Below are 26883 nucleotides of genomic sequence, written 5' to 3'. Positions count from 1 at the left end.
GAGAGACATAAAACCAAAAAAGGAGAAGCCAGACATTTCCATTTGGATGGAGTCATTGAGGCAAATTAGTGTGGATTAGGAGTTAGAAGCTACAAGCCCGGCAAATGCCCTTGATTCATGCACATTTTTTAGACTCTCTTGATCATGTATCCAGAAATCCTTGGGTGTGGTTGTTCCTAGGGTACCCACACCTTGTTCCTGTCCTCAGACCTGCAGAGCTTGCACAGCGCCCCCTCTGTGCGGTTATATATGGGCTGGCAAATGAAAGGACACACACCGAAGTGTTCCCCACCTGTTGGCCTTCTTCCTAAGGTATCACTTTCCAGGCCCAGTAACTCCCTGACACCTGTCTCAAGAGAGACTTTGGGGGAACCCTAACGTCATTCTTTATTGTGGATGATAATGTGTTTCTTGAAAATACTCAATAATTCACAAGTTTTTCTTATTCAAAACGACCTTCCTTTACAATTAGTGCTTTTCTTTGAGTTTTGGCGCAGGTGATGACTAGCCCGAGCCACATAGATTTTCTAAAAGGAAGTGCTACTGATATCCTCTAAATTCTAGTCTAAATCTTAAAACAAAACTGCATACCCATAACGATAGTGAGATATATGTTATCCTTTGGGAAAAGATGGTTGAATATTAGATTTTCTGGACAAAAAAAAACGTTCTGCTGCATGCAGTCCTGCTGCAAAACCCAGCTTCTCCCCGCCCCACCCCATTCTAGCAGGTTTTTCTCAGTTTCAAGTGTGTCACCCCCAAGGCCTTTACGTGGGATCCAGCCCTGCCAGCTGGGAACCAAAGGACAGAAGCCGTTGGACTCCACCTCCCTTTTCTTATTATCTTAGCATATTCTTACTGACTTTTCCAAGGGCCAGATTGCCCAAATAATTCACAATCGTGCAATTAAATTTCTGTTCCGACAGAAAATAGAACTATCTGAGCACACTGGATTGCCTCCTGTCAGGGATCCCAAGCCAGATCAGACTTGGGATCAGCTGGAATGGGTGTTATTCCCCACACACCAGCTCAAGGGGAGACAGACCTTAAGGACTTTTTTTATTATTATTATTATTGTGTTTTGAAACCTAAAACCCTGAATGGCCTTGTAAGCCAAAATAGAAAAAGATATTTGGACTACAAAAAAGAGAAACATCATGGGGCTCAATTTGCTGACACAAGGACCCCCTAAATGTGAACGATGACAGACATGTTCAACGTTCACAGCTGTTTATTGAGCACCTTGTCTGTGCCTGACCTTGTTCTAGATGCTTCTAATTATCTCTAAACAGAATATGTGAAAACATTGGTCCTTCTTGAGCTCATATTTGATGGGGGATATAATGGACTGAGGTGTGAATGATACTCTGTGTTAGAAGATAAGTGCCATGGAGAGAAATAAATCAAGGAACAGGGGTCAAAATGTCTGGTGGGGGTTAAAGGAGGGAGGGAAGGAGACAGTCAGAGAAGGTGACATGTGAGTAAATAGTAGAAGTCAGAGAGGGAGTAGACCATACGGAGATAGAGGGCCAAGCATTCCTTACAGAGAGAAGAGTGGGCATGAAGATCTTGAGGCACAACAAGGCCTGAGCTGCTTGCAGGGAAGTGGAGGCATGGAGGCAGTGTCACTGTGCGAGGTAGCAGCTGAATCAGAGAGCTGAAGAGGGTCAGGGGGCGGGGGGGGGGAGGGGTCCTAACTGCTGCTTTGCCTTTTCTTCTCAGAGAGACCAGGAGTGATTGGAGGGTGATGAGCAGCGAAGTTACATTATCGGACTTAAGTTTTAACAGGTTCACTCTGGCTTGTGTGATGCAATATTTTAGAGAATTAGAAGTTTCACAATAAAAGTGTTCTGCTTTTAAAATGGCTTTTGTAAAAATAATAATAATAATAATAATAATAAATAAAATAAAATGGTTTCTGTACAACTCATATAATTCACTTGTGACAATGCTATGTGCTTCCCAGGTGTGGAGTGCATATTTACTTGCCTTTTTACTAAATGTAGCAAAAAAACAGCTGCAAATGTATGTTGGTGTCTTCCCCTTGACTGCCACTCGGCTGCTCCATAACTGGAAGTGCTGCTTCCCCTATTAGCTGTAACCTCACAACTCTGAATAACGCTCCCGGCTCTGCCATTGGCTTGCGTGTAGTCCATGCCGAGTCCTTCCCCCGACCTTCCCCCTCTTACTGCTCATGCTGCTTGGAACGCCTTCCCACATGCCCTTCAAAGCCAGCTTGGTTGCCATGATGCCTTCACCAATTGTTTCCATTGCTATTAACCCATTTTCTAAAATCCTCACACTCGGATTGTGCATCACCGAGTTTTAGCATCTATTTGTGTAATACATTGTGCTTTTGGACAGCTCGTGTGTTTGCTTTTCCCTCTAACCAGGGATCTTCTTAAAAACAACTGGGTCTGTGCCTGTGTTTTTCACATTGAGCACAGGTCTAAACTCACTACAGGTGCTTACAATGAGTACCTAGTGGTCGGTTGGTTGACCCTTTAATCCCTTTCTATCAATCCAGCAACAGTAAGAGTAGGCTACTTGAGTCTGTATTTCAGTGAAGGAATGTCGGGATGCCCACGGGAGTGGGGGCTGGTACCACAATCCAAGGTGAGGAAGCCCCTCTAGTTTTCACTTTGGATTCGGGGCACTGGTGTCACTCTTCCCTGTCACAGGGGCTGAATAACTTACACGTAGAACTAACCTATGCCTTCTTTGCTATTTCCTCAATTGAAACAGCAGTTGATCTATGTGTCTCTTCAGCTGCTATAACTTCAGTATTTGTATTGCCTCTGTTTCTTTTTCCCGCTGAATTTCTGTTGGCAGTATCCCCTGCAAATATGGGAAGTTCTCACTGAAAAGCACTTTCAATTATATACAGTTGACCATTGAACACTGTGGGTTTTAAACTGCTCGGGCCCACTTATATGAGAATTTTCTTGGATAGATACACTACAGTTTTATGATGTATTTTCTCTTCCTTGTGATCTTCTTAAGATTTTCTTTCCTCTATGCTTATTATAATACAGCATAAAATACATAATATGTGTTAATCAGCTGTTTATGTGGTCATAAGGTTTCCAGTCAGCAGGAAGCTATTAGTAGTTCAGTTTTCAGAGAGTCAAAAGTTAAATGCAGATCCCTGTGCAGGGGGTTGGTGCCCCTCGCCCCCATGTTGTCCAAGGGTCAACTGTATGTTAACATATTATAATAAGTAATTGATTATTTGATGGTAGGAAGTAATCAAATGCTTCCTTTTGGAGTTCATATATGATATTATTGATCGATTCCTAAGCAATGAAAGACACACATTCAAAAGAGCAGGTAATATACTACATTTTTATCATCTATGTGTAAGATCAGAGCACACTAAGGAAAAGAGAATATATTTTCCAATATCGTCCTGCTCAGGTATATATCAGCTTGAGTTTAGGTGAAAACACATATCTGCTATCTCAACAATGAATGACACAAATTAGTTTTATAAATGGATGTCAGTTATAAAGCTCAGTAGCAGAGACAGTGATTAATAATGCAGTTGCCACGGCTTTTTACAACATTCTGCTATCAGGATCAACCATTTGTTTTCACTGAGGTGTTTCACTTTCATTAAAAACGGGGATGATTATAGATGAAAATGAATGTACTATTGAATTTCACACCTTACATTGCTTTCTAGTGATAGGAGTTAATTTCCTTCCAAGTTCTCTTTGAATGAGAGGTAATTTCATAGTCTAGATGAAAAAAAAAAAAAAAAACACCTCTTCATGTAGCTACCTGGACCTGGGGAGCATACTAAGATGAAGCACATCTTTGAATGGGGCTAAACTAACCAAATTTATCTACTACCTTTATATACAGACATTTTCTCTACCATTGCAATAGTAAGGAGAAGTGAGCAAGGCAGATGGATGAAGCCTCATTTAATTCAGATCCCATAATGTATGCTTCAATATCTATATGGGGCCATTTTCTTGTTAAAGAGATAAGATATTTGCTGATAATATAATTCAACTTTAGTCCATTAACATTTAACGTTTGAATTTTGTGAATAAATGTTGGGAGAAATTATTTTTAGATGTTGGTGTTTCACTCATAAAATCAATGAGTGATTTCTATGTATTACTAAAAGGAGGAAAGGCTTTTTTTATTCTATATTACCTCAGAAAAGCTTGTAAAGTATTATTTTTTTTAAAAGAAACTATTGTCATTACAAATAATCACCACTGTCTTTTTCCATGCTACCTAACTAATAATCTTTGCTGTGTACTTCAGGCATGAACTTCTAGAAGAAGCTCGGAGGAAGGGATTACCTTTTGCTCAATGGGATGGGCCCACTGTGGTTGCGTGGCTGGAGGTAAGAAAATTAAACCAGAAAGTTCTTAAATTAATCACTCCAGTTTGACAGTTTTTCTAGATATGGGTAAGGATGGGTTTCTGAAGTCACAGTTTTCCAATAGCCTGGAGTAGCTTATAAAGGGAATATTTGCTTTCTCCAGGGGGCTGTGGGCATTGTTGTGGTCTTAATCTGATACATTCTTGTGATTGGGGTGGAAGGAAACACCTAGTAGGATAAAAAAGTTTCTCTGAATTTCACCATCTTCATGTCTAGAGAAAGAGAAGACAGTTATTAAACCACATATCCGTTGTTGCAAGAAAACCTCTGACCCAGTCCATCAGTCCAGGGTTCTTCTTCATCGGCAGGTTACAGAGAAGAACCACCTCTGTGTTCCATCCTGCTGTGTTATCCAAGATCTCACTGTCACCTGAATGCATAGAGAACCATTCCTTTGCTTATACATTAATTCCTGAACCTAATTCTCTAAAGCCTAGAGGCCAGCTAGGTTTAGACGGCTGGCATAAAGCAAGAGAATGCGTATCCCCTTGCTCTCTTCTGGGTCTAAAGTGAATGTTATATTGAAACAGGAACTACATTCAGCATTTTCTACAGAACACGGGGACCGGGAAAAAGAAAACAACACCCGAGCAGGGTAGAGGGCAGCAGAAGTGGGCTGGGACAGTGAAGGGAGCACATATTTGACCATAAAAGACCCCTTCATACTACTTATTAGTAGTGTTCACTGCCTATTCCATTCAGTTCTCTAATGGGGGCTGCTAGCAGCTGCCAGGTTATGCCAATGTCAGGGCAAAGAAGAAAATGGGTTTTTCTAAGTGGCTAGAGATTATAAGATCACTTACTTCCTTTATCCTATCATATCCAGAGCTAACAAATTAATGAGGAAAAATTAAAACCCATTTTAGTTTAAAAAATAGTCTTCTATCGATAGATGTGAAAACATACTTGGCATTTTTTTCTTGGACTGAGTGAAAGAAGCCTGTGTCTTGCTTTATTTTATTCTCTCATATCAGTCAGGGAATTTTTAGCATATCAGTGATCAGAGCTGCTTCTTCCAGGAGTGCCTTTAAAATTACTATACTTTAAAAATCAATTATAATTCAAAATGCTTAAGAAAGCACACCTCAGAATTGATAGCAGTTTTTTGTTCAGTGTCACTCCAGTAAAATGAGCTGCAGTTTGACCGAGACTAGCTGCTATTTTGGCAAGTGATGAACAAACCCTTAGATATATATATAAAAAGATTTACCGACATTAAGGAGCTAGGAAATGACAGGCAGTGAAGTTTTGTGCTAATTAAACCTATCCTGAGCACACAGAAATTGCTCATAATATGCCTCCTAAAGTGACTCAAATTATAAAATGGAATAAACAAGATGAGTGAGCCGGGTGATCCTATGAATGAGAGCTCTTAACTTTCACCTCCTTTCACACCCCCTCGTGTGCACAGCCTTATTTAAGAATGATGTGCAAAAGTTAAGTCTGAGGCTTCACACACCACTCATCAACACCAAAAACTTTTTGAAAGTCTACTTCGGGATGATACTGGTTACAGTGTATTGGCAAGCATTTGGGTAATATTATTCAGTATAGAAATCTAAATATCTTTAAAAAGAGGGAGTGAAAAATCATTAGTGTCCCTTGAAGGTATATTTAGATGTTTACTTATTTTGAACAATTTGAGTTTATAAACTAAGAAGTCAAGTCCCGTCTTCCATCATATCTAATGGTGCCCAACGAGGTAAAGTCAATTCCTTGTTCCTCGCCTGCTGGAAGATAGTATGAACTATTCAGTCATGGCTGTTCTTATATCCCTTCTTCCTGTCTTTCATCTCCAGTCACAGCCCAGGCCATACTGACTCAAAGATTTGGCTTCCAGTTTTGTTCATTTGTCTTCCTATAGAGACAAGTAGCCTCCTCGTACAATTGAATTTTTTAAATAAAAGGATATCTAGATTAGTTGTCTATTACCATGTTAACAGACTATCCCCAAATTTAGCAATTATTTTTCTCATGGCTCCAATGGGCCAGGAATCTGGACGTGACTTAGCTTGGGTCCCTGATGAAAGTATCTCCCAAGGCTACAACCAAGGGGTCAGCCGGATTGGCAGGCATCTCAAGGCCTGATATGGGGAGAATCCACTTCCAACCTGACTCTTGTTTTCACAGCAATGATCCAGTTCCTTGCCAGTGGCCGGCCAGGAACATCCATTCCTTGCCAAGTGGGCATCTCCACAAGGCTGCACACAACATGGCAGCTGAATTCCCCCCAGAGCCAGAACACTGAGAGGAGAGAGGGACAGAGGACCACCAGGAATGAAGCTACCTTCTTTTTGTTACATAATCTGGAAAGTGGCATCTCATCACTTTCCCAATAGTCTGTTCATTAGTCACTGGTTTCAGCGCCAACTCAAGGGCAGAGGGTAGATTACACAGAGGCAAGGCAGCTCTGTCAGGAGGAGGAAATCCCTGGGACCCAGTTTAGAAGCTGCCTGCTGCAAAGCCTTAGAACTAATAAAGCTGAATCTCTTTGTCTTACAAATGAAGACACTAAGGCCAAGGTTTAGAGAAGTTACGGGACTCACCAGTGACTGAAGCAATTAGAGCCCAACCTTCTAGTCCAGAGCTCATGGCACTGATTTTTGCTAATTGATAGCTTTTCTTCTTTTCTTACTGTCACTGCTCTCACTCATGTTCTCTCTCTCCTTTTGCTCAATCTGTTCATATCAGCAAGATAGTCCCCAAAAATCAATATTTTGGACATTTAAAGACCAAGATTTAAACCACTCACTTGCATGGGCCCTGCTTCTTACTCATAGCTAATGATGGGGGTGCAGAGAGAATGGAGACAATATTCCTTTTTTCAAATGTGTGTGATTCAAACGCTGCAACCCAATCCGTGTGAGTCGGCATTCCCCCAGTGCTGAAGATGTGTGCGGACACCGGGCTATGCTCCTTGCACTGCTGATTCGGTGGTTTTTCAACAGCATCATAGCAGAGTTGAAAAATTGGAATTTCTAATTTCCATCTAATGCAGTTTTCATTTCCTTACTCTCTTTACCTCAGGTTTTCCAAATGTTTATAACTTTAGTCTTTTCCTTTAGCACTTCATTCTATCCTCCAAAACTTTGTTCATGCAGAACATCAGCTTAAGTTCACGCAACCATCACATGCTATCGGTAGGTATGTGAGAAATGGGCCTTAACTACGCTACAGCCTTTGACCAAAATCACACAGCTGGAGACTGTAGAGCTGTCTCTACGACAGAACTGCGTTGTACTCAGAATCCTAAAGATTTATAAGCTGAATTCACGCGTTAAACAAAGTCAAATGAGCCTTTACCAAACTCAGCTTGTGGCTGGTCTTCTTGTCCTTAAATCCACGGGGGCAGAGGTGGATTTGGTGATATGCAGCTATCATGGTTAACCTAATAATATAAATTAGTTGGCAAACTGCACACCCTAGAGACTCGATTGCAGATTTTTATTTCCATTGTGGCCTAGCTGACTTCCTTTTTCTTTTTTTTTTTTCCTGACATGTTTTAATAAGTCGCTTAAGGCCTTTATGCCTCTGTGTTATCTCAGGAAAATAATAATAGCATCTATCTTTTTGGGGGCCTGGTCACTCCAAGAGTTCATATGGGTAAGCTACTTAGACTAGTGCCTAGCACGTATGAGACGTGAACACGTTCCCCATCAGTATGACCTGTGTCTGTGTTTGCTTCTCCCCCGCCCAACAGCTCTGGCTGGGAATGCCTGCTTGGTATGTAGCAGCCTGTCGGGCCAACGTGAAAAGTGGTGCCATCATGTCTGCTTTATCAGACACTGAGATCCAGAGAGAAATCGGAATCAGCAATCCCCTGCACCGCCTAAAGCTGCGACTAGCCATCCAAGAGATGGTTTCCCTGACGAGTCCTTCAGCTCCCCCGACGTCCCGAACTGTGAGTCAGCTTGTGCTCCTTCCCTCTCCCCCTGGCTGGGCAACTAGTAGCCTCCGTTAAGTCCACAGAGCGAGACAGTGGCAGCACACATTTCAATGTCAGTGTGAATTATTCTGAAGAGATTTAGCTGGCTCTTCATTAACCTCGCTGCCACTTTTAATAGGTTGGCAAGTGAGGAGCCGTGATGCCCATCCAACTGGAAGGCTGCGACCAAGACAGACTTTTGAGCTAATCTCTAACTCAAGTCCAGGTTTTTCCCCCCATGCAGAGTGACCCCACGTTAACGCTTAAGGATGTTCCCTTTCAGAGCAAAACAAAACAAAAATAAAATAAAAGGAAATGCGCTGGGGGTAGTAGTGCTTTCTGAAGATCAGTGCTGAATTCACTACTTCTTATGCAGTTTTCATAATTATGAAAGTACGCAGATATTTGGTATTTTATAAATACCCGGTGGAAGACCTTCCTTCAAAATCCATTTGCTTCTCATTTGTAAGTCCCTATTCTTCTCATAATTTTATCCCTGTCCTAATGCTAGGAAGGAACAAAATGTCTTTAAAAAAATGCATGCCAGATGACCAACTCATATACTAAGAACAACTCCAGATAATAGTCACTCTTTCTTTAGTCCATCCCTGAGTTCCATCTTCTTCTGGTAAGGGATATGATTTCGGATGTCAACTCAATTTCTCTGGTTCCATGTCTTATGCAGAATAACAAAATGTGGAGGAATAAGGCAAATTTGAGTTGTGGGTAAAAGAAAAGTGGTATTGCTTTATTGCAGTTTTCAGACACAAAATTAAACTGGAGAATAACCTTTTCTCCTGGGTCTTCAACAGTCTGCAGGAATTGGCGTAATGCGTATCGTTTCTATTTTTACACTTCTTCCCAGTATACTGGATTCTAATGCCAGAAATACCAGATCAAATTATTTAAAAAGGTTTTGTTTGTCATGCTTGGATAATTCCATTTTAACTTCTTTCTAAATAAGGTGTAGAAAAAGATATAATTTAACAAACTCTTATGTATGACATTATTTTTAAATGTCTATCATGTTGTAGACTATAGCTGAATTATCACTTGGCCAAAAGAATAATACAGAATATGTTTAACATAAAAGCTGAGTAGGCCACTAAAACAGGTATTAAAAACCGAATTCAGATCTGATAGAGTTTAATTTCCAAAGGAGAGAGAAGCATCACAGCTGGCTTATATCAACACTCTTTTCCTAAGAGTCAATGTACACACAATTATGGAAAATGCAAAATTGGAACGTCTGAAGTCCTAATTTCAAGATGAAAAGTAGAATATGCTTTATTATTTTTCTTTAGCATCTGAGTCCGTTTCTTAATGGAAAGTAGAATAACAAAACACTATTTTTCTAAAACTGTCTATGTGAACTTAAGAAATTTAAGTCACAAACTATTAAAAGTGCATACTCAGTTGTTTAAAGAAGAGTCAGAAAAAATAAATAAAAGAAAAGAAAGAAAGAAAGGAAAGAAAGAAAGAAGAAAGAAAAAGAAAGAAAGAAAGAAAGAAAGAAAGAAAGAAAGAAAGCAAGCAAGCAAGCTCAGGACACTAGCCTCAGTTCACCACAAAGGCTTTATCTCCCCCCTCCACCCCCCGCGTCAGGATCCCAAAAACACAGAACTAACTACTTTCAGTTTGCTAAACCCTCTTGCTTGCGAGTGATTATGAGCTTTTGCAATTGCTCTTCACTCCTCCTGGAACATTCTTCTGACTCCAGGGTCACCATCCTTCCCCAACTCCTCCTTCATCGAATGATTCTTGAATGTTTTTCCTTGAAAAAGCCAAAATCTAGTTTGCTTCCCTTCCACAATTTCATTGTGGCTCACATTGTTACCACTGTGTATACTTATAAAAACTATCTTCTAATTTTCTCTTAATTTATCTTCCGCTAAGCTGAGCAAGGATATTACCAGTTTTCCATGGTCCCCAGGCCTTAATTCAGTGCCAGGCAAATTGTAGAGAGTAGTCAGTAAACATTCATCCTAAGAATGGTGATTGTACAAGTCACTCTGCCAAGCCAGAAGATACGTATGGCCCTGACTTCAGAGAGGACAACCAGGGTAGGAGCAGTAGGACTTGCTCACCACTAGGTTTAGTAGATGATCTAGTTTAATTCCTCAGTGTTAGGCAGAAGCAAAGAGCTGTGGAATTCCAAAGAAGGGAAAAACCCTTTGTAGTGGAATAAGGCTTCAAAGAGAAATTAACGTCTCAAAGACAGATAGTATGTTATTAATTAAGGACTAAAAATTATTACTTTTGTTCAGTATTAACTTTTGGATAAGTGACCTTTTCAGCCTATTTTCCTTATCTTTTTATAAAGATGAATTATTTCATATCATATATTTTTCTTTTGAAACTTAGTCACATAGCATGAACATTTTCCTCATTTTATTAAATATACGATTGTCATATCATGTTTAATTGCTGCGTAACTCCTTCATGGAAATACCATAATATATTTAACCAAATCCCTAATTTTGGGCATTTTGTTTATTTAACGATTTTCATTGTATTCACAATACCACAGTGGATACACACATAGTCACATTGTTGCATAAACAGATTGTTTCTTATAGAAGGAAGGAAGATCTTAACTATTTGGATTCACAGTTAACATAGAAGCTACAGAAATCATTGTAAGAATGAGACCAGCTTAACTGAATTTCAAGTAACCTTCACTGCGGCTCACTTTGAACAAACAGTGCAGCCACTCAGGCAAAGCACTGCGGTCACGCAGTGTAAAGGGTGTGTAACACATGAGTGTTAGGTTCTTCTGGGTATAGTGCACTCTTTACAAAGTTAATAAGAGCAATTTATTCGAAGTGATTTAACAATTCATACATTCATATGCCTCTGTTTACGTTGATCCTCACTCCCAAAAGCTGGGAGTAGAGGGGAAGGGCTCTTAACATGGGAGACTCCAGTATGTGAAACACAATTTATAGGTGTGCATAGTTTTATCTTACAGGGAAAAATTCAGATATACTCTAAATTCCAAAATGGTAGGAAAATGAGAATTTTACACATATAAATTTTACATATATGATGCCTATCCTCTGGGTTTTTTTTTTTAAGTAAGCTCTATGCCCAGTGTGGGGCACTACTGAACTCCTCTTTGTTACTCAACCATATGTATATGAGTATATATATTTCCTCATTACTTATTCCTCACTATTTATAATTCTCTGATAAATATGCTTTCTTTTATATTGGATTCTATTCATCAGTTTAGTTTATATGTAGTTATTTTTCAAATTATACTAAATTACACAATTTATAACAGAAGGCAAATTAAAATGGTACTACTATGTGTTGGTATAAAAGGCCAGAGAGAGTCATGGTGGAGGCTAATGTCGGGACATCAGTTTTGCTATTTATGATTCTAGACCGCTTCCAAAACAAATAATAAGCAATGCATAGGATATAAATTCCATTGTGGCTCTAGGATGGATGTACCTGGACCACCTTGCAATGTACATAAGGATTTCCCAGTGAAATGGTGGAATTTAATAGGAAGTGGTTCCCAGTGGCCATTATCATCCACAATATGCCTGATCTGGACATTACTAACTGGACTTAAGTTTAGAAATTGTGCATTATTCAGTGTATAGAACAAATATCATGGGTTATCTTATTTAGAAAGCAAATGAGATTTCATAAAAAGAATAGTGCCTGCTAAAAGGAAAATGTCCCTCTTACATCACAGTCTCTGTAATGGTGTAGGGCCTTGCCGAGAAATTGGGAAGCTAGGTTTTGTACTTTCTGATAATAGTTAGTAAGGTTGAAAAATGCCCTTTATTATATTAAAAATAACATTTTACTTCTTTCTCCTCTATAAGAATATAGCAAAACAACACACTTGTGTAATTATAAAAGGAAGAAATCATTTGGGAAAAACTGATAGTGGTTTCCAGACAGGGTGTGATAGTGCTTTCAGCTTTGTACTGACCACCAATTTTCTCTTTTCAAGGACATTGAAGAATCAAAACTTTGTGAATGAAATATTGGTAATTGCACAACAAAGTACCCATGCCTTTGTTTTCTGAAGAACAATAAATACCTACCTCTACAGATCAAACCTAATCAGTTCTTCATGATTACAAAAAAAAATGGATCCGATAGCTACATACCTTTGAAATGCAAATCTTGATTTAGCCTTTGTCCTGATTAGTAATCACAGGAGCATCATTTTAAATCTATCCCACATGAGCTTCACAGCATGCCTCTTTCTATTTAATTTTTTTAAGTAGAAGAAAAAGGGAGCTCTGAGCAAACCAGCAATGCTGTCTCTCCTGTGCATGCTGTAGAGGCAAGAGTACTGTCGTGTTGCTGTGGTGCTGTTAACTTACAGTACTGCTGCCTTTCTTCTTTACCACTGCTTCCCTCTGGTGGATCCTACTGCCTCCCCTGGGCCTCCTCACTAGCCTTCAGGCAACGTTTGGGTGACCCATGAAGAAATGGAAAATCTTGCAGCTCCAGCAAAAACGGTTAGTCTTACGGCTTTGTTGAACGTGAAGAAAAATTATTTTGCTGCTATTTCGATGGAAACCTATTTTATTTATGACAGATCTGAGTAATGGGTATGTTTACATCATGATATGCATGAAAACTAACTTTTCTCGTTAAGGTTTTATTTTACTTGGACGTTTCTAATGAAGCAGTGCTAGGTAGTTATAACATGGTTAGTATCGCAAGAGTTTGTAACATGCTTATAATAATCAAGAATTTTAATTATATTCATCATTTATCATTCTGCAACGTTGGGAATTTTTAGTAGCAGATATCACTCCGTATTGGGCATATTCACAGATAATACATGTTATCAAACCCAATTAAACTTGTAATAGAAAAGTTCAGTTTGAACACACCTTTTTTCTTCTTCTTCTTTTTTTTTTTTTTTTAAGATTTATTTGTTTAGTCAAGAGAGAGAGCTAGAAAGTGAAGGGGCAGAGGGAGGGGGAAAGGGAGAGAGAGAGAGAATCCCAAGCAGACTCCCTGCTGACCATGGAGCCTGAAGAGGGCCTCCTCTGTCTCACCACCCTGAGATCAATGACCTGAGCTGAGATCAAGAGGATGCCTAACTGACTGAGCCACCCAGGCACCCCAAACACTCATTGTAATATAATCATTTAGTTTCTTATACTTTACCAGTACAGAACTTAAAACTCAACTCCCCCCTCCCCGCCCCAAATAGCTATTCATTTGATATTCAAAGCACAGGCTTAAAGAAATTTTTAGTGACTCTGATTATAATTGTCAGCTTTTAAACCAATTATATATAGTCATTTTTAATGTAAAGTAACCAAATTGGGTAGGTCAGACATTTTATTCTTAGCAGTTTCTTCTAATTTAATGTCCTTTTGGTTTTTTCCAGATGTGAAAAATTGACTACGTAGTTTATGAAAGATAAAAATGCCAGTCATTTTCTAATTATATTTCTAGTTCAGTGCTTTGGCTTTGCTTTTATTCTTGTTTACTTTTGTTTGTTTTTGCCCATTGCTAAAATCTATTTGATTATCACAAAGCTTTGTTAGTAGAGGCAAACAGTTACTTTTTGTACTTCATCAATTTACTTTATGTTACACTTATTTATTATATATAAATATGTGTGTATATATGTATACGTTTATATGTACTGTATATTTGTATATACATAATCAGAAATTTTTATTGTAGTTCATTACATTTGAAAAACCACATACTTTTAAGAATTAAAAAAAGTTTGAAATGACCAGATCCAATGTATCATAAAAAGCCCATTTGTCATATGTGTGTATGTTTAGTCGGAATTAACTAGAAATTATGTGATTGACCTTAAACTGCTAAATTGATTACTGTGGGTTGAATAAGGATCCATGTGTTTATCTACTTATGTCATAATTAACATTTTCAATAACAAACAATTTTGCTTCTGCTAGAATAATTTTACTGTCTTCATTTGAGATTAATTTATGTTTATCTGCTTTATTAATCATTCCCTGCTGCTAACACAGAAAGAATCTGAGGAAGGAAGCTGGGCCCAGGTAGGAAATTCATACACTCTAAAACAGTATCATTGAGTACGCTCTGAGGATATAAAGTAAGAAACTGTAGTATATCATAATATTATAAATCTTCTACTTTGCTTAGGATTCAGCTAATATGTATATTTGAATTTGTTATGTTTAATACTATGTCTTTTTAAATCAATGATATTTTGCAAAGAAAATGAATATCATTTCATATCTGGCCTCTTTCGAAAGGGAAATTTTCTTTCTTTTATAAAACAATGAAGTGTAACTTAAATTGCTCTGAAATCACCTCTGAATATATATAATCAGGAGTCATTCAAGTTGGCTATAATAGGAGGTGTTAAAAAAAATAACCTTATGAAACATATACTCTAAAGTATAATGGGAAGTGTGGGCAGGCTGGGGTCAAAGGACGTGTGTCCACATTGGGAGTGCAGGTCAGAAGTCACTTCCATGAACTGAGATGGTGATATGAGACAAGTATCTGTACTTTGAACAACCATGTGCATTTGCAAGTACATGCACATGTTTCTACATTTCCACACGACATAAGCCTGAAAAAATTAATGCGTGCAATTGCGCATGTGATTCAAACCTTTGACTATAAGAAAATTTTGGTAGACATTACTAGGACCTATATTTAACCATTCAGTAAATTAGAGTGGTATTTGGTTTTGATTTTGGCAAGAACTGCATCATTTTTAAGAACACATGGAAGAAAGGGAGCACCTAAGACTTTCATTAGAAATACAAGTTATAATTACAATTGTGAATTTGTTGTATCATAAAGAACTGAATAAAAGATACTGTGAAACTAGTAGATAGTAATAGTCCTTTTTAAAAATTAGTCTAGAGGTGAGGGTTGATGGTTTTCATTTTGGCTGGACGAACAATGTGTGGTGGGATGAGTTCATTCACATCGTTATATTAAATAACTAGATTATTTGTCTTTGCTTTTGATCATACCCTGCTTCCTAGATATAGAGTCTATACTGACCGATTTCTAAAAGAGACTGAGTCTTTCCAATGACCTCTATGGACCACCGGCTGCGTGCTTCATTAGATAACAATAGTGTCCACACAGACTGCAGCATTCTGTCTCTCTAGCCTTGTAGCTCCTTCCTCTGTTTACCAAGGTTTCTATTTTTCACACTGAGCTTTGCCATTATACCATAGGGAGGGTAGTGGTAGCACAGAAGAGAACGAAATGGTGGAGTATTAGCTGACAGATAAAAATCAATTAGATTAAATAAACTTACCTATACAAAAGATCTTTAAGCTCAGCATTTATATTAGGCCATTAATTCCATTTTAAATTAAAATGCATATTTGTGTAGGATGTGATTTCTTCCAAGAATACAAAGTGAACACGATCACTTTCTATAAGCAGATACCATGGTACATGTACCCAGAGTTCCATTTTGTCAAATTAAATACTTAAAGGGTAAATGTTATTTCTGCTTTTTTCCCCATATAGCAGAGTAATTAAATGTTAGTTATAATAATATGTAATATACTTCTATTACCATCTCATCTTGTTGGCTAAGAAACTTGACTGCTATAAAACAATTCTAGTGTCCGGTTTTTCTACAGACTCTGGCTTACGGAGATATGAACCACGAGTGGATTGGAAACGAATGGCTTCCCAGCCTGGGGTTACCTCAATACAGAAGTTATTTTATGGAATGCTTGGTAGATGCAAGAATGTTAGATCACTTAACAAAAAAAGATCTCCGTGTCCATTTAAAAATGGTGGATAGTTTCCATCGGTAGGTTTTTGTTTTGTTTTGTTTTGTTCTAACAGTAATTAAAATTAAACAATAAATAATGTGTATATTACTAGAACAAAAAGAGATGCCTAGGAAATAGAGAATTGTGCTATTTGCCAAGTGGACATACACTTGGCAAATATTTTCATGCAGCAAATTGCAGGGCCTATTTAGCGTAGAGCTGTTACACATCACAAGCTCAGAGTTTCCAGAACTACACATGTATATAATTCTCATGCAGTGTAAATCTTTTTATTTTTCTGTATCTTTGGGAAATTCCATTTTTGTGATTTATATCTGTGTATGTTTTTATGTTAGGATATTATTTATTGAAAATAAAATTAGGTCAGTTTCAAGTCTCTACAGTTACTCTCTAAAAAGTTACTCTAAAAGTGGTTACAAATTGTATAACCTAGATACAAGAAAAAAATGTGAGAAGGAATTCTTCTCCAAAGAAAATGCCTTTGTTTTCATATAAATCTTTTAGTATTTTAGCTTATTCATGCATTAATTTTCAGAAAAAAGTACTGAATGGATTGTGAAGCAGCTATAAGGACACAAGAATAAAATGCAACCTCTTTTTTCAAGTTGTTTACCATCTAGCGGGTACAGAAGCTTGTTGTAATACTATGTCATAAATGTCACACTGATATCTTCCTAGGTTATGTGAGAAATGGTCAGTTGGATTATGATTCTTTTTTGTTTGTTTGTTTCGGGTTTTTATTTAAATTCTACTTAGTTAACATTCAGGAGAATTTAGTGATTCATCACTTATATACAACACCCAGTGCTCATCACAGCAAGTACCTTCCTTCATACCTATCACTCATTTACCCCACTCCCCTGCTCACTTCCCCCGCCTCCAGCAACCCTCAGTTTGTTCTCTATAGTTAATAGTCTGTTTTATGGTTTTATATATAGTTTATTATGATGATAATAAATATAAATCTAGATGGTTTTGGCTTGCAAAACTCTATTTGTTCACATCCTGTACAACACTTGATTAGCTAGTGAAATGAAAATGGTGTAAAAAATCAGATATGTTGATGACAAAAGTTATGATGAAGACACAATAATTGGAAATCTTCGATTAAACTTATAGAAATATTTTGAATCTTAATACAGTTGATGACACTGTTGGATTAAATTTAGTAGAAGTAAAGATGATACAGTCTTTAAAAACTATTAAAATGCTGAATGGGGAATCTATGATTTAAAACTAATCTAGATTAAGTGAAAACGATATGATTTATACTTGGCACAAAAATCTCAGTTTTGATTAATGGCCTCACAGGCCATATTTAGATTGTGGTTATTGGCAGGTACAATAGAAGCTCTGCTATATGCTGAGGTGACAATAAGAAACTGTGTTAATTTATGGGCATTAAATTGTTATTAATAAAATAGTAAGAGCCTGGTGGAAAAGTTGAATTAATTTTAAAAATTTATTTTATTTATTTTGAGAGAGAGAGCAAGTAAGCACCTGTGCAAGCTGGGAAGAGGGACCCAGGGAAAGGGAGAGAGAGAATCTTAAGCAGGCTTGACTCCCAGCATGGAGCAGGATGTGGGGCTTGATCCCATGATCCTAAGACCATGACCCTAGCTGAAACCAAGAGTCAGGTGCCCAACTAACTGAGCTACCCAGGCACCCTGAGAATTAATTAAAGACATTTAGCTTGGATAAGGGTAGACTTAAGATATTTTCCTTTTTTATTTTTTTTAATTTATTTTTTATTGGTGTTCAATTTATTAACATACAGAATAACCCCCAGTGCCCGTCACCCATTCACTCCCACCCCCCGCCCTCCTCCCCTTCTACCACCCCTAGTTCGTTTCCCAGAGTTAGCAGTCTTTACGTTCCGTCTCCCTTTCTGATATTTCCCACACATTTCTTCTCCCTTCCCTTCTATTCTCTTTCACTATTATTTATATTCCCCAAATGAATGAGAACATATAATGTTTGTCCTTCTCCGATTGACTTACTTCCCTCAGCATAATACCCTCCAGTTCCATCCACATTGAAGCAAATCGTGGGTATTTGTCATTTCTAATGGCTGAGGAATATTCCATTGTATACATAAACCACATCTTCTTTATCCATTCATCTTTCGATGGACACCGAGGCTCCTTCCACAGTTTGGCTATTGTGGACATTGCTGCTAGAAACATCGGGGTGCAGGTGTCCCGGCGTTTCATTGCATCTGTATCTTTGGGGTAAATCCCCAACAGTGCAATTGCTGGGTCGTAGGGCAGGTCTATTTTTAACTGTTTGAGGAACCTCCACACAGTTTTCCAGAGTGGCTGCACAGTTCACATTCCCACCAACAGTGTAAGAGGGTTCCCTTTTCTCCGCATCCTCTCCAACATTTGTGGTTTCCTGCCTTGTTAATTTGCCCCATTCTCACTGGTGTGAGGTGGTATCTCATTGTGGTTTTGATTTGTATTTCCCTGATGACAAGTGATGCAGAGCATTTTCTCATATGCATGTTGGCCATGTCTATGTCTTCCTCTGTGAGATTTCTCTTCATATCTTTTGCCCATTTCATGATTGGATTGTTTGTTTCTTTGGTGTTGAGTTTAAATAAGTTCTTTATAGATCTTGGAAACTAGCCCTTTATCTGATATGTCATTTGCAAATATCTTCTCCCATTTTCCTATCGTTTGATATTATTACATGATGGAAGAATAATATTTGCTCTGTTGAACATGTGCTTTTCTGGTTCAGATAAATGCAGATAGTAGGGTGAAGGATTTCTGTTCAATATAAGGAACAGCTTTGTATGACTCTCAGTTGCCCTATAGTATACAGATTGTTAGTGAGTTCCCTGTCCCTGAACTCAAATCTTGTGTGGTTGTATTAGATATTTGAATATTAGAATCTTTGATGACATATTTGTGCCTGTTTCCCATTCTTCACTAAACTGAGTTTTAATTGCTTTATATATACTTATGTTTATATATTATTCATATGTATACTTTTAATTATGGTAAAAATGATTATTATAATGACTCAGTTTTGTTTTGTTTTGTTTTTTTAATAAGAATTCCTGAAACAATGGGGTGCTTTGGGTTCTGGGAAATACACAAGCTTCATCTTTATGCTCTTCTTGGTTCTGACTTAAAGCAGGTAGTACTGACTTGCAGAGTGCATCCCACTGTCTTTATGACCCAGTTTTCCATCTGACAGACAGCGATGTAACGTAATATATATCCTCCTTACAGTACGATTTCATATGACCTATAAAACTTGGCAGAAGCCATTGGTTGAGCCTCCAGCTGCCTAATGTCTACGACTATTATTACATCAGTATTATCTGGTTTTTACACTAAATTAGTTTGCCAAGGTGCCATAGCAAAATACCACAGATTGGATGGCTTCAACAACAAAAATTGATTTTCTCACAGTTCTGGAGGCTAGACGTCCACAATCAAGGTGTCAGCATGATCAGTTTCTTCTTGGCTTGCAGATGGCTGCCTTCTTATTGTGTCCTTACGTCATCTTTCTTCTGCGTGTGTGCTTCCCTGTTTCTCTGAATGTCCAAATCTCCTCTTCTCTTTCTTTTTTTTTCTTCTCTTCCTTTAAAAAAAAAATATTTAAGTAATTTTTACACTGAACATGGGGCTCAAACTCAACCCCCGAGATCAAGGGTCACACACTCCTCTGAGTCCACCAGACACCCCCCAAATTTCCTCTTCTCATGAGGACACCGACCAGTGAGACTGGAATAATACCTACCCTAAGGGCTATATTTTAATTTATCTTTTATTTATTTTTATTTTTTTAATTTAGTTATCTTTTAAAAAACACTATCTTCAAATATAGTCATATTCTGAAATACTGAGGGTCAAGGCTTCAATATTTGAATTTGAGAGAATATAATTCAGCCCATGAACTTGGATTTGTTTTCTGATTTCCTCTGATTCTGAACTATGTTAACTCAGCATTGTTCTTACTAAAAGGCAAAGCTTAGAAATGCATTCAGTTCTTGGGTGTCACCTGGCCAGTGTGTATGTCTAAACTTGCGTGTGTTTCTAAACAAGAAATCACGAATGACAATGCTCTTTACTCTTGAAGCCTAGAAATTCTTTTTTTCCTATTATACTCTTTCACATCCTTTCTGTCTAATATCACCAAGTCTTCTTGTTTCTTCCCTCTGAACATCTCTGGTTTCTGGATGTTCTTTCTATGCTCATGGCAGTTGTTCATTTGTGCCCTTTATTTTTGCAGCATTGACCCCTTCATTGATTCCCCTAACCCTAGCTTCACCTAGTCTCCCTATCTCCGATTTTGCTGCCAGGTTAGTCTTCTTACATCAAAACCTCTTATGATCAATTCTTTCCCCTGTGAAAACCATCCAAATAGTTCTCTAAAGCCGGGATGTATTCCAAGCTTACACTGAATGCAAGCTTTCCTGAATGTTACCCCATTCTCCATATGTAATCCTATTCCTCCTTCCTGGCGTGGATTTCCAACTCTGTATAGTATGTCTCACTATCACCACACATTTAAAATTTCATTGGCAACCCTGTGTTCATGGTGCTACCTTTTCTTTAACAACCCTTTCTCTGCTATTTGACCTTTAAGGATCAATCAGTTTTCTACTCTTCCACAATATCCTTTCACTCAAATTTCGTATCTGCTGATTTCTTTCACATACTCTGTATCACTGAGGGGTGGTTCATGTTGATAATGCGGTTCTCTATCTTGTTTTAACTTATTAATGTTTTTATATTATTTTTCTCATCAGCTTCAGAAGAAAGCATTCATTTTTTAAAATAAATTCCTTCCTTTCATCATAACAGTGACTTTATTTTATTTTTTTCCAAATGAGTAAAATGTTCATCTGTCTGCAAATAATGTCAAAATAGCCTGATGGAAGACAAAGACATATGGGTGAACAACATAACCCATGGTTATTTTCAAGACTGTGGTTTTCTTATTTTGAAATTAATATTTTTACCCTTTAGAAACATTGTGTGCTTCAAAGAACTGTAGTTTATTTCCCACCAGCACTAAAAGATTTAATTACAAATGTAATTTATTATTTCTTTGCTCTAAGAAGTGGTGCATAGTGTTGACTATGCTTAATAAAAGAACATTCATTATCTGCTGAGTAAATACAATGTCTTTTCTTCTTCTTTAAAAAAAATGACAGAACAAGTTTACAATATGGAATTATGTGCTTAAAGAGGTTGAATTATGACAGAAAAGAACTAGAAAGAAGACGAGAAGCAAGCCAACATGAAATAAAAGGTAATATGTCTTTCTTTCATATCAAATACCTTTTGTTCTGGGTTTTTAGCTTTCACTTTTATGAACCCCAAATGCTCTGTGTGTTACAATGGTCACTAGGTAGCATAACTATTTATGCCACTATTTAGAATAGCGTCATTTGTTTCTCTTCCATTGCTTTTATGTTTAAAACATAAAAAGGATATCATCACTTTGTAAGGTGAATATCCCATCTAGGACATAATCTTGATTTTTTAAAAATTGAGATTTATTCCTCTGAACCTATTAATTATACATTCTGTTGGTCTTAAAGATGCCTCCATGTAGATATTTTTGTTAAACTTTTAATAGAACAGTCTCCTCTATGATTCAGAGAAACATGATATCTAACTTATTTGTAGCAGTTCACTTTAATTTATGTCATTTGAATTTTATTCCAGTGTTTACAAATTTTATTTTTGTAGTATAGTTATAGAAATTATATAGAGGTTTTACATAGAAGTTACATAGAGAATTCACCGCAATAAGTGAGATTAATCCATTAATAATTTCAGCTATAATTATTAAGTCAAAGAAATGATTTAGAGGCATTGCTAGTTGGACAACTATTGTGTGTCCAAAAATGTTTGATTTGAATAAGAGAAGACACTCTTATGGATTAGAAAAGTATGGTTATTTAATAATTAAGCCTCTAAATGTTGAGAAGTACCTTAATACACAGGGGAAAGAATTGTTTAAAAGAACGTGTTAGATCATATACTTATTAGACACCACTTTGCTTTTATTATTGTTGTTGACAGAAAATTTAATTGTTAGGTATAACTATCTATGGGTCTTTTTCAGTAAAAGTCATCAGTCCACTTATGTCCATTTATATTTTTTTAAGGAAAAAATTCTCATTAGAACCACATTTTTTTGTGGAAGCTTTTGGATACAAGCAATGTTTCCATTTACTGTTACCCAGGAGTTGATATGTGGAAGCATTTCATCAAATTCAATAGGTGTTTGTACATTAATTGTTCACAGTTAGGCATGAGTCTCTGTTTTCATCTTCACTTCTTTGGGGCTCACTTTAGATATGAAAATAGTACGTATGGCATTTTATATTACCCTTCCCTTCCTATTCAAGTTTAGTGCTGTTTTATTCTTTAGGATTATCTTAAAGTTCTATCATTTTCATTTGTGATAAACAATGTCAGAAATTACTTTTATCTTTGGCAGTTTGGGGACAGCACATTAGTTCTAGTAGAATGGACTTGAATGCATGTGAAGGCGATTGGTTAATATATTTTTCCATATATGGTTCATTGGAAAGTAGATCATCACACAATAGATTTCTTGTAACAGTTCATTTGACTCATTACTTAGGAGCAAGAAAGTGTTTTTCCATTATCAAAATTGAGTTGTTTGATTTCACTTTACTTTGGGGCCCCCAGGAAATTGCATGTTGTTTTCAGCACATTGTCATTCAGTTGAATTGAAATTTGGGAACTAATTGATCAAAGAAAGACCCTAGAAAGGAGTCTGTGCTTGACGGAACAAAAGATGTTTTAGCATACAAATTGATTTTACCCAGGGGATACCACTTTCTAGTTTTCTTTCTGAAGTATTTTTTCCAATTAGATTTTATTATGCTTGGTCTCACCACATGGAATGCTTCATATATAAGGTAGATGTAAAAGAGGAGAAATGACCCATTTGGCCCTACACCAGATATTATATTAGTATTTGGCAGTTGCTGGTTGGAGCATAGCCCTGAGAAAAACTGTTGTGATTCACTATGATTATACACAGACAGCTCCATATGATAGGTGACTGAGTGAGGTCATAAATAGCCCCTATTTCCTGTAACTGATCCAATGACATTTGCAGGAATAACTCTTGATGCTGACGAGGGGTCTCTGTTATTACCTGAAGTGTTAATTAACCTTGACCTTAATAAACAGCTTTCTGAAGTGAGGGGACTGTGTGAACATCAAGGATGTACTAAACATTTAATTTGTTGCTAGGAAACAGTCAACACTGATATCTAGCCATTTACTGTTGAGGTCAAGAGGATCCTTATGGAGCTTTAAAGTCAGGCAATAAATTTTGCTTGAAAACAGATTTATAGAAAGGGATCTGATTTACAAGATGAAAAAAAAGGTATGTTGCTGTTCTGAAGGAATACAGTTTAGATTAGTGCCTTATTTACCTTCACCCTATAAGTAAATGGATTAGTTTCTATTTATTATTTTATAAATTTGAGGACTCTTAACCACAGGAATTTTTAATGAAGATATATTCAGAAATATGATAAATATAAATTTCTTAAACTATCAAAATATAAACCCATTTCTAGAAAAAAACAAACACTTCTTATTTACAGATCCACTTGATGCAAAGAAAACTGGACAGTTTTGTTACCTTTTGAGGAAACTATTGTCACATTAGTTTTTAAAAATGTTGTACTTAGTGAAAGCAATTGGAGAACTGATGCTGTCACCATCCACACCTGCCCAACTCTTGAAGTGTAAGTTTAGTGCAACCAATAGTTAGAACTAATCAGTTGTGATCAGCAGTTGAACAAAGTAATCAAAATATGATACTAACCAACTTATATCCCATTTCCTGAGATTTAACACTTCAATAGAACAAGCTAGTGAAAACTCAGAGGAAAATATACACTTTAGGAATGACCCGGGAGACCCAGTGAATATATATACTGTAAAATTTCTCTATGTAGTAAAGATCATTGAGAAAGTCTTTTGTTTTGTTGAAGACATGGGGGGAGAAAGACCCATTAAGTGTGAGGGAGACAATAATTGTCCTATTCCCTGAAGAAATTCCTTCTCCTTTGACTGGAGCCAGAAATGGTAATAAGACTGTGGGAAGTGGGCATTATGAGTCTTTCTTCACATGTTCCTCATTAACTAAAAAATATACATAAGGATTAGAAAAGAGAAATAGAAAACCCAGGTAATCTCATGATATGCCATATAATTCAAATTAACATGTGAACTTAGTAGGGTCTGTATATAAAAATTAAATATGGCTAAAAAAAAAAAATGAACTACCAAACTGTGAAGAAAAACATGGAGGGACCTTAAATGCATACTACTAACTGAAATAAAAGTACTATATGATTACATTGCAAAAAACATAGCATATGATTCTAACTATATGGCATTCTGAAAGGGGTAAAACTATGGACACAGGAAAAAGATCAGTGGTTCCCTACAGTTAGTGGAGAGGGAGGGGTGAATAAATGTTGCACAGGGGATTTTTAGGACAATGAAACTATTCTGTATGATACTGTAATGATGAGTACATGTCATTATACATTTGCCCAAACCTGTACAACCACCAAGAGTGAACCCTCATGTCAACCAAGGTGAGGATTTTATAGTCAGGGAGGCTGAGCACCTATGGGGGCAGGAGGTATATGGGAACACTACTTCTGCTCAATTTTGCTACAAACTTAAAAATACTCTTTAAAAATAAAGGCTACTTTAAAATTTCAATAGAAAAAGCTACTGTATTTCCCAAAGCATTCTTTATACTTTGTCTGGAAAACAACAGAAAAATGTATTGTCTCACAGTTCTGGAGGCTAGATTAAGGTGTCAACAGGGTTGCCTCCTTTTCAGGGCTGTGAGGAAGAATGAATTCCATGCCTCTCCCCTACTTTCTGGTGGCCTTCTGTCAATCGTCATGTTCTGTAGCTTTTAGACACATTGCCTGGATCTCTGCCTTGATTTTCATGTTGCTTTCCTCATATGCATATGTTATTTCCAAATTTCCCCTTTTTAGAAGGAAATCATCATACTGGATTGGGGGCCCACCCTAATAATCTTATTTTGACTAGATTACTTCACTAAAGAACCTACCTCTCAGGTTACATTCTGAGGTAGTGGGGATTAGGACTTTAATTAGGACACAATTCAACCCATAACAACAACAAATTTACCAGAATGGCCCAAAAATAAGCAAATAAAACAAAAACATATGAAAAATACAAAGTATTGGTAAAGATGCAGATTTTTATCCATTGCTTGTGGGGGTTTAAACTGTGAGAGTGGAATTTATTTAGCATCTGTATTATGGATATTCAAAGCAGCACTCTCCTTAATAACCCACAATGGAATCTAGCCAAACATCCAGTCCATCACCAGTAGAATGGATCAATTATGGCATAATCCTACAATGGGATACTAAATAATGGAAATAAACAAGATACTTCTGTTTTCCATAGCACGGATGAATCCCACATTGAGTGAAAGACACAGACACAGAAGTAGTTTTGTACAATTTCATTGATAACAGCTAAGGAAAGCAAATCTAAAAAGCAAAACTAACCTATGCTAAGAATAGTTAATATATTGGTAACTGTTGACATGAGGACAGGGATTGAGAACATGAAAGGAGAGGTCTCTATGGGGCCGAAGTACCACTTTATTGCTTTGATGGTATATACAAATCTAACTTGACTATAAGTGAATGCATGAGGACAAATTAGTAATGCTTTTGGAAAACTTAAACAATATATAAACACTCTCTGTCCCCCCCCCCAAAAAAACCCTCGAATATTACCCTGATTTTAATAGACTTTTATAACATAAATGGAGGAGGATGAGGGAACATAAACTTAGTTAAGATTAAGAATACTTCCCAAAGTATTCTTTATATTTTTTTTGGGAAAAGCTATACATTTCATTCATATAGAAAAAAATTAACAGGAAAACTTAACTTTTACTGCTCTAGTAAATTATGGGTTTCATTTCCCTTTATACAAGATTAGGAAAAAACCGTTTTCAGTTTTTTACATTCCCTTTTAAGTTCCTTAACATTCTTTCTTTTCTGTGAAACATTCTGGTTCTTCTAGTTATTATACTGGTTTTTATGGAGAATGCTATCAACTCATAAGAAGAAATGGGAACAAATCGAAGATGAAATAATACTTTGGTATGTTTTGGTCTAAGGAAAGGCATACATGACATTTTTCTCTAAAGATTTTAGTTTGAGAAAATAAAATCCAAAGCGTTGTATCCCTCAATAAAATGCTACTTTTCAACCTAAAGGGAAAACAACCTGTGACTTGACTGAGTGCTTGATTTTTGCATGAGTATGTGATTGAAAAATAATGAATTTCAAGGTAGTGGGGTAAGTAGCAAACTATGGAATCCCTCTTCTAGCTTACTGTTCTGTTCTTTGATTTATGCTTCAGGTAAAAAAATATATCTCTTCTATATTCAATATTTAAGTAGTGGTTAAAAAGCAATGATGAAGAACCATGTTAACCTCTCATCTTGCTCTCTTTACTGAAGAGCTATGTATCAAGACACAAATAAGAAATGTCCCCCATCTGGTGATAAAACCACTGAATTTCAGACAGACCCCTAGAGCTCTAAAATGAAAACAGGAAGCACTTTGAGACACTGCGTTCTGTGTGATAGAAGTGCTCTTCAGTGATAACAAACATTCTTCAAAGGACAACTTTTTTTTTTTCTAGGCCAAAAGTAGCATAGGTTAGTTACAAGAATGGTGAAGACATGCAACCCAA

General features: G+C 36.8%; 1 protein-coding gene across 18 annotated transcripts in view; it reads left to right on the top strand.

The window, feature by feature from the left end:
- Positions 1–26883, top strand: part of PPFIA2 (PPFI scaffold protein A2) — a 475838-nt gene that overhangs the window by 439099 nt on the left and 9856 nt on the right. For 10 of the 18 annotated variants that reach the window (XM_077845638.1, XM_077845643.1, XM_077845645.1 and 7 more), the window contains 6 exons: positions 4282–4363; positions 8103–8303; positions 12755–12817; positions 14324–14353; positions 15917–16110; positions 21267–21364. In XM_077845638.1, the coding sequence (XP_077701764.1) occupies positions 4282–4363; positions 8103–8303; positions 12755–12817; positions 14324–14353; positions 15917–16110; positions 21267–21364 (668 nt within the window). The remainder of the gene's footprint in view (positions 1–4281; positions 4364–8102; positions 8304–12754; positions 12818–14323; positions 14354–15916; positions 16111–21266; positions 21365–26883) is intronic. The other 8 variants (XM_077845653.1, XM_077845639.1, XM_077845654.1 and 5 more) reach the window with 3 other exon arrangements.

Source organism: Canis aureus, chromosome 13 (assembly GCF_053574225.1).
Source record: "Canis aureus isolate CA01 chromosome 13, VMU_Caureus_v.1.0, whole genome shotgun sequence".
In the NCBI taxonomy this organism is placed as follows: Eukaryota; Metazoa; Chordata; class Mammalia; order Carnivora; family Canidae; genus Canis; species Canis aureus.
The sequence above is the reverse complement of the archived record's forward strand: the minus strand, read 5'-3'. Positions and strand labels throughout refer to the sequence as shown.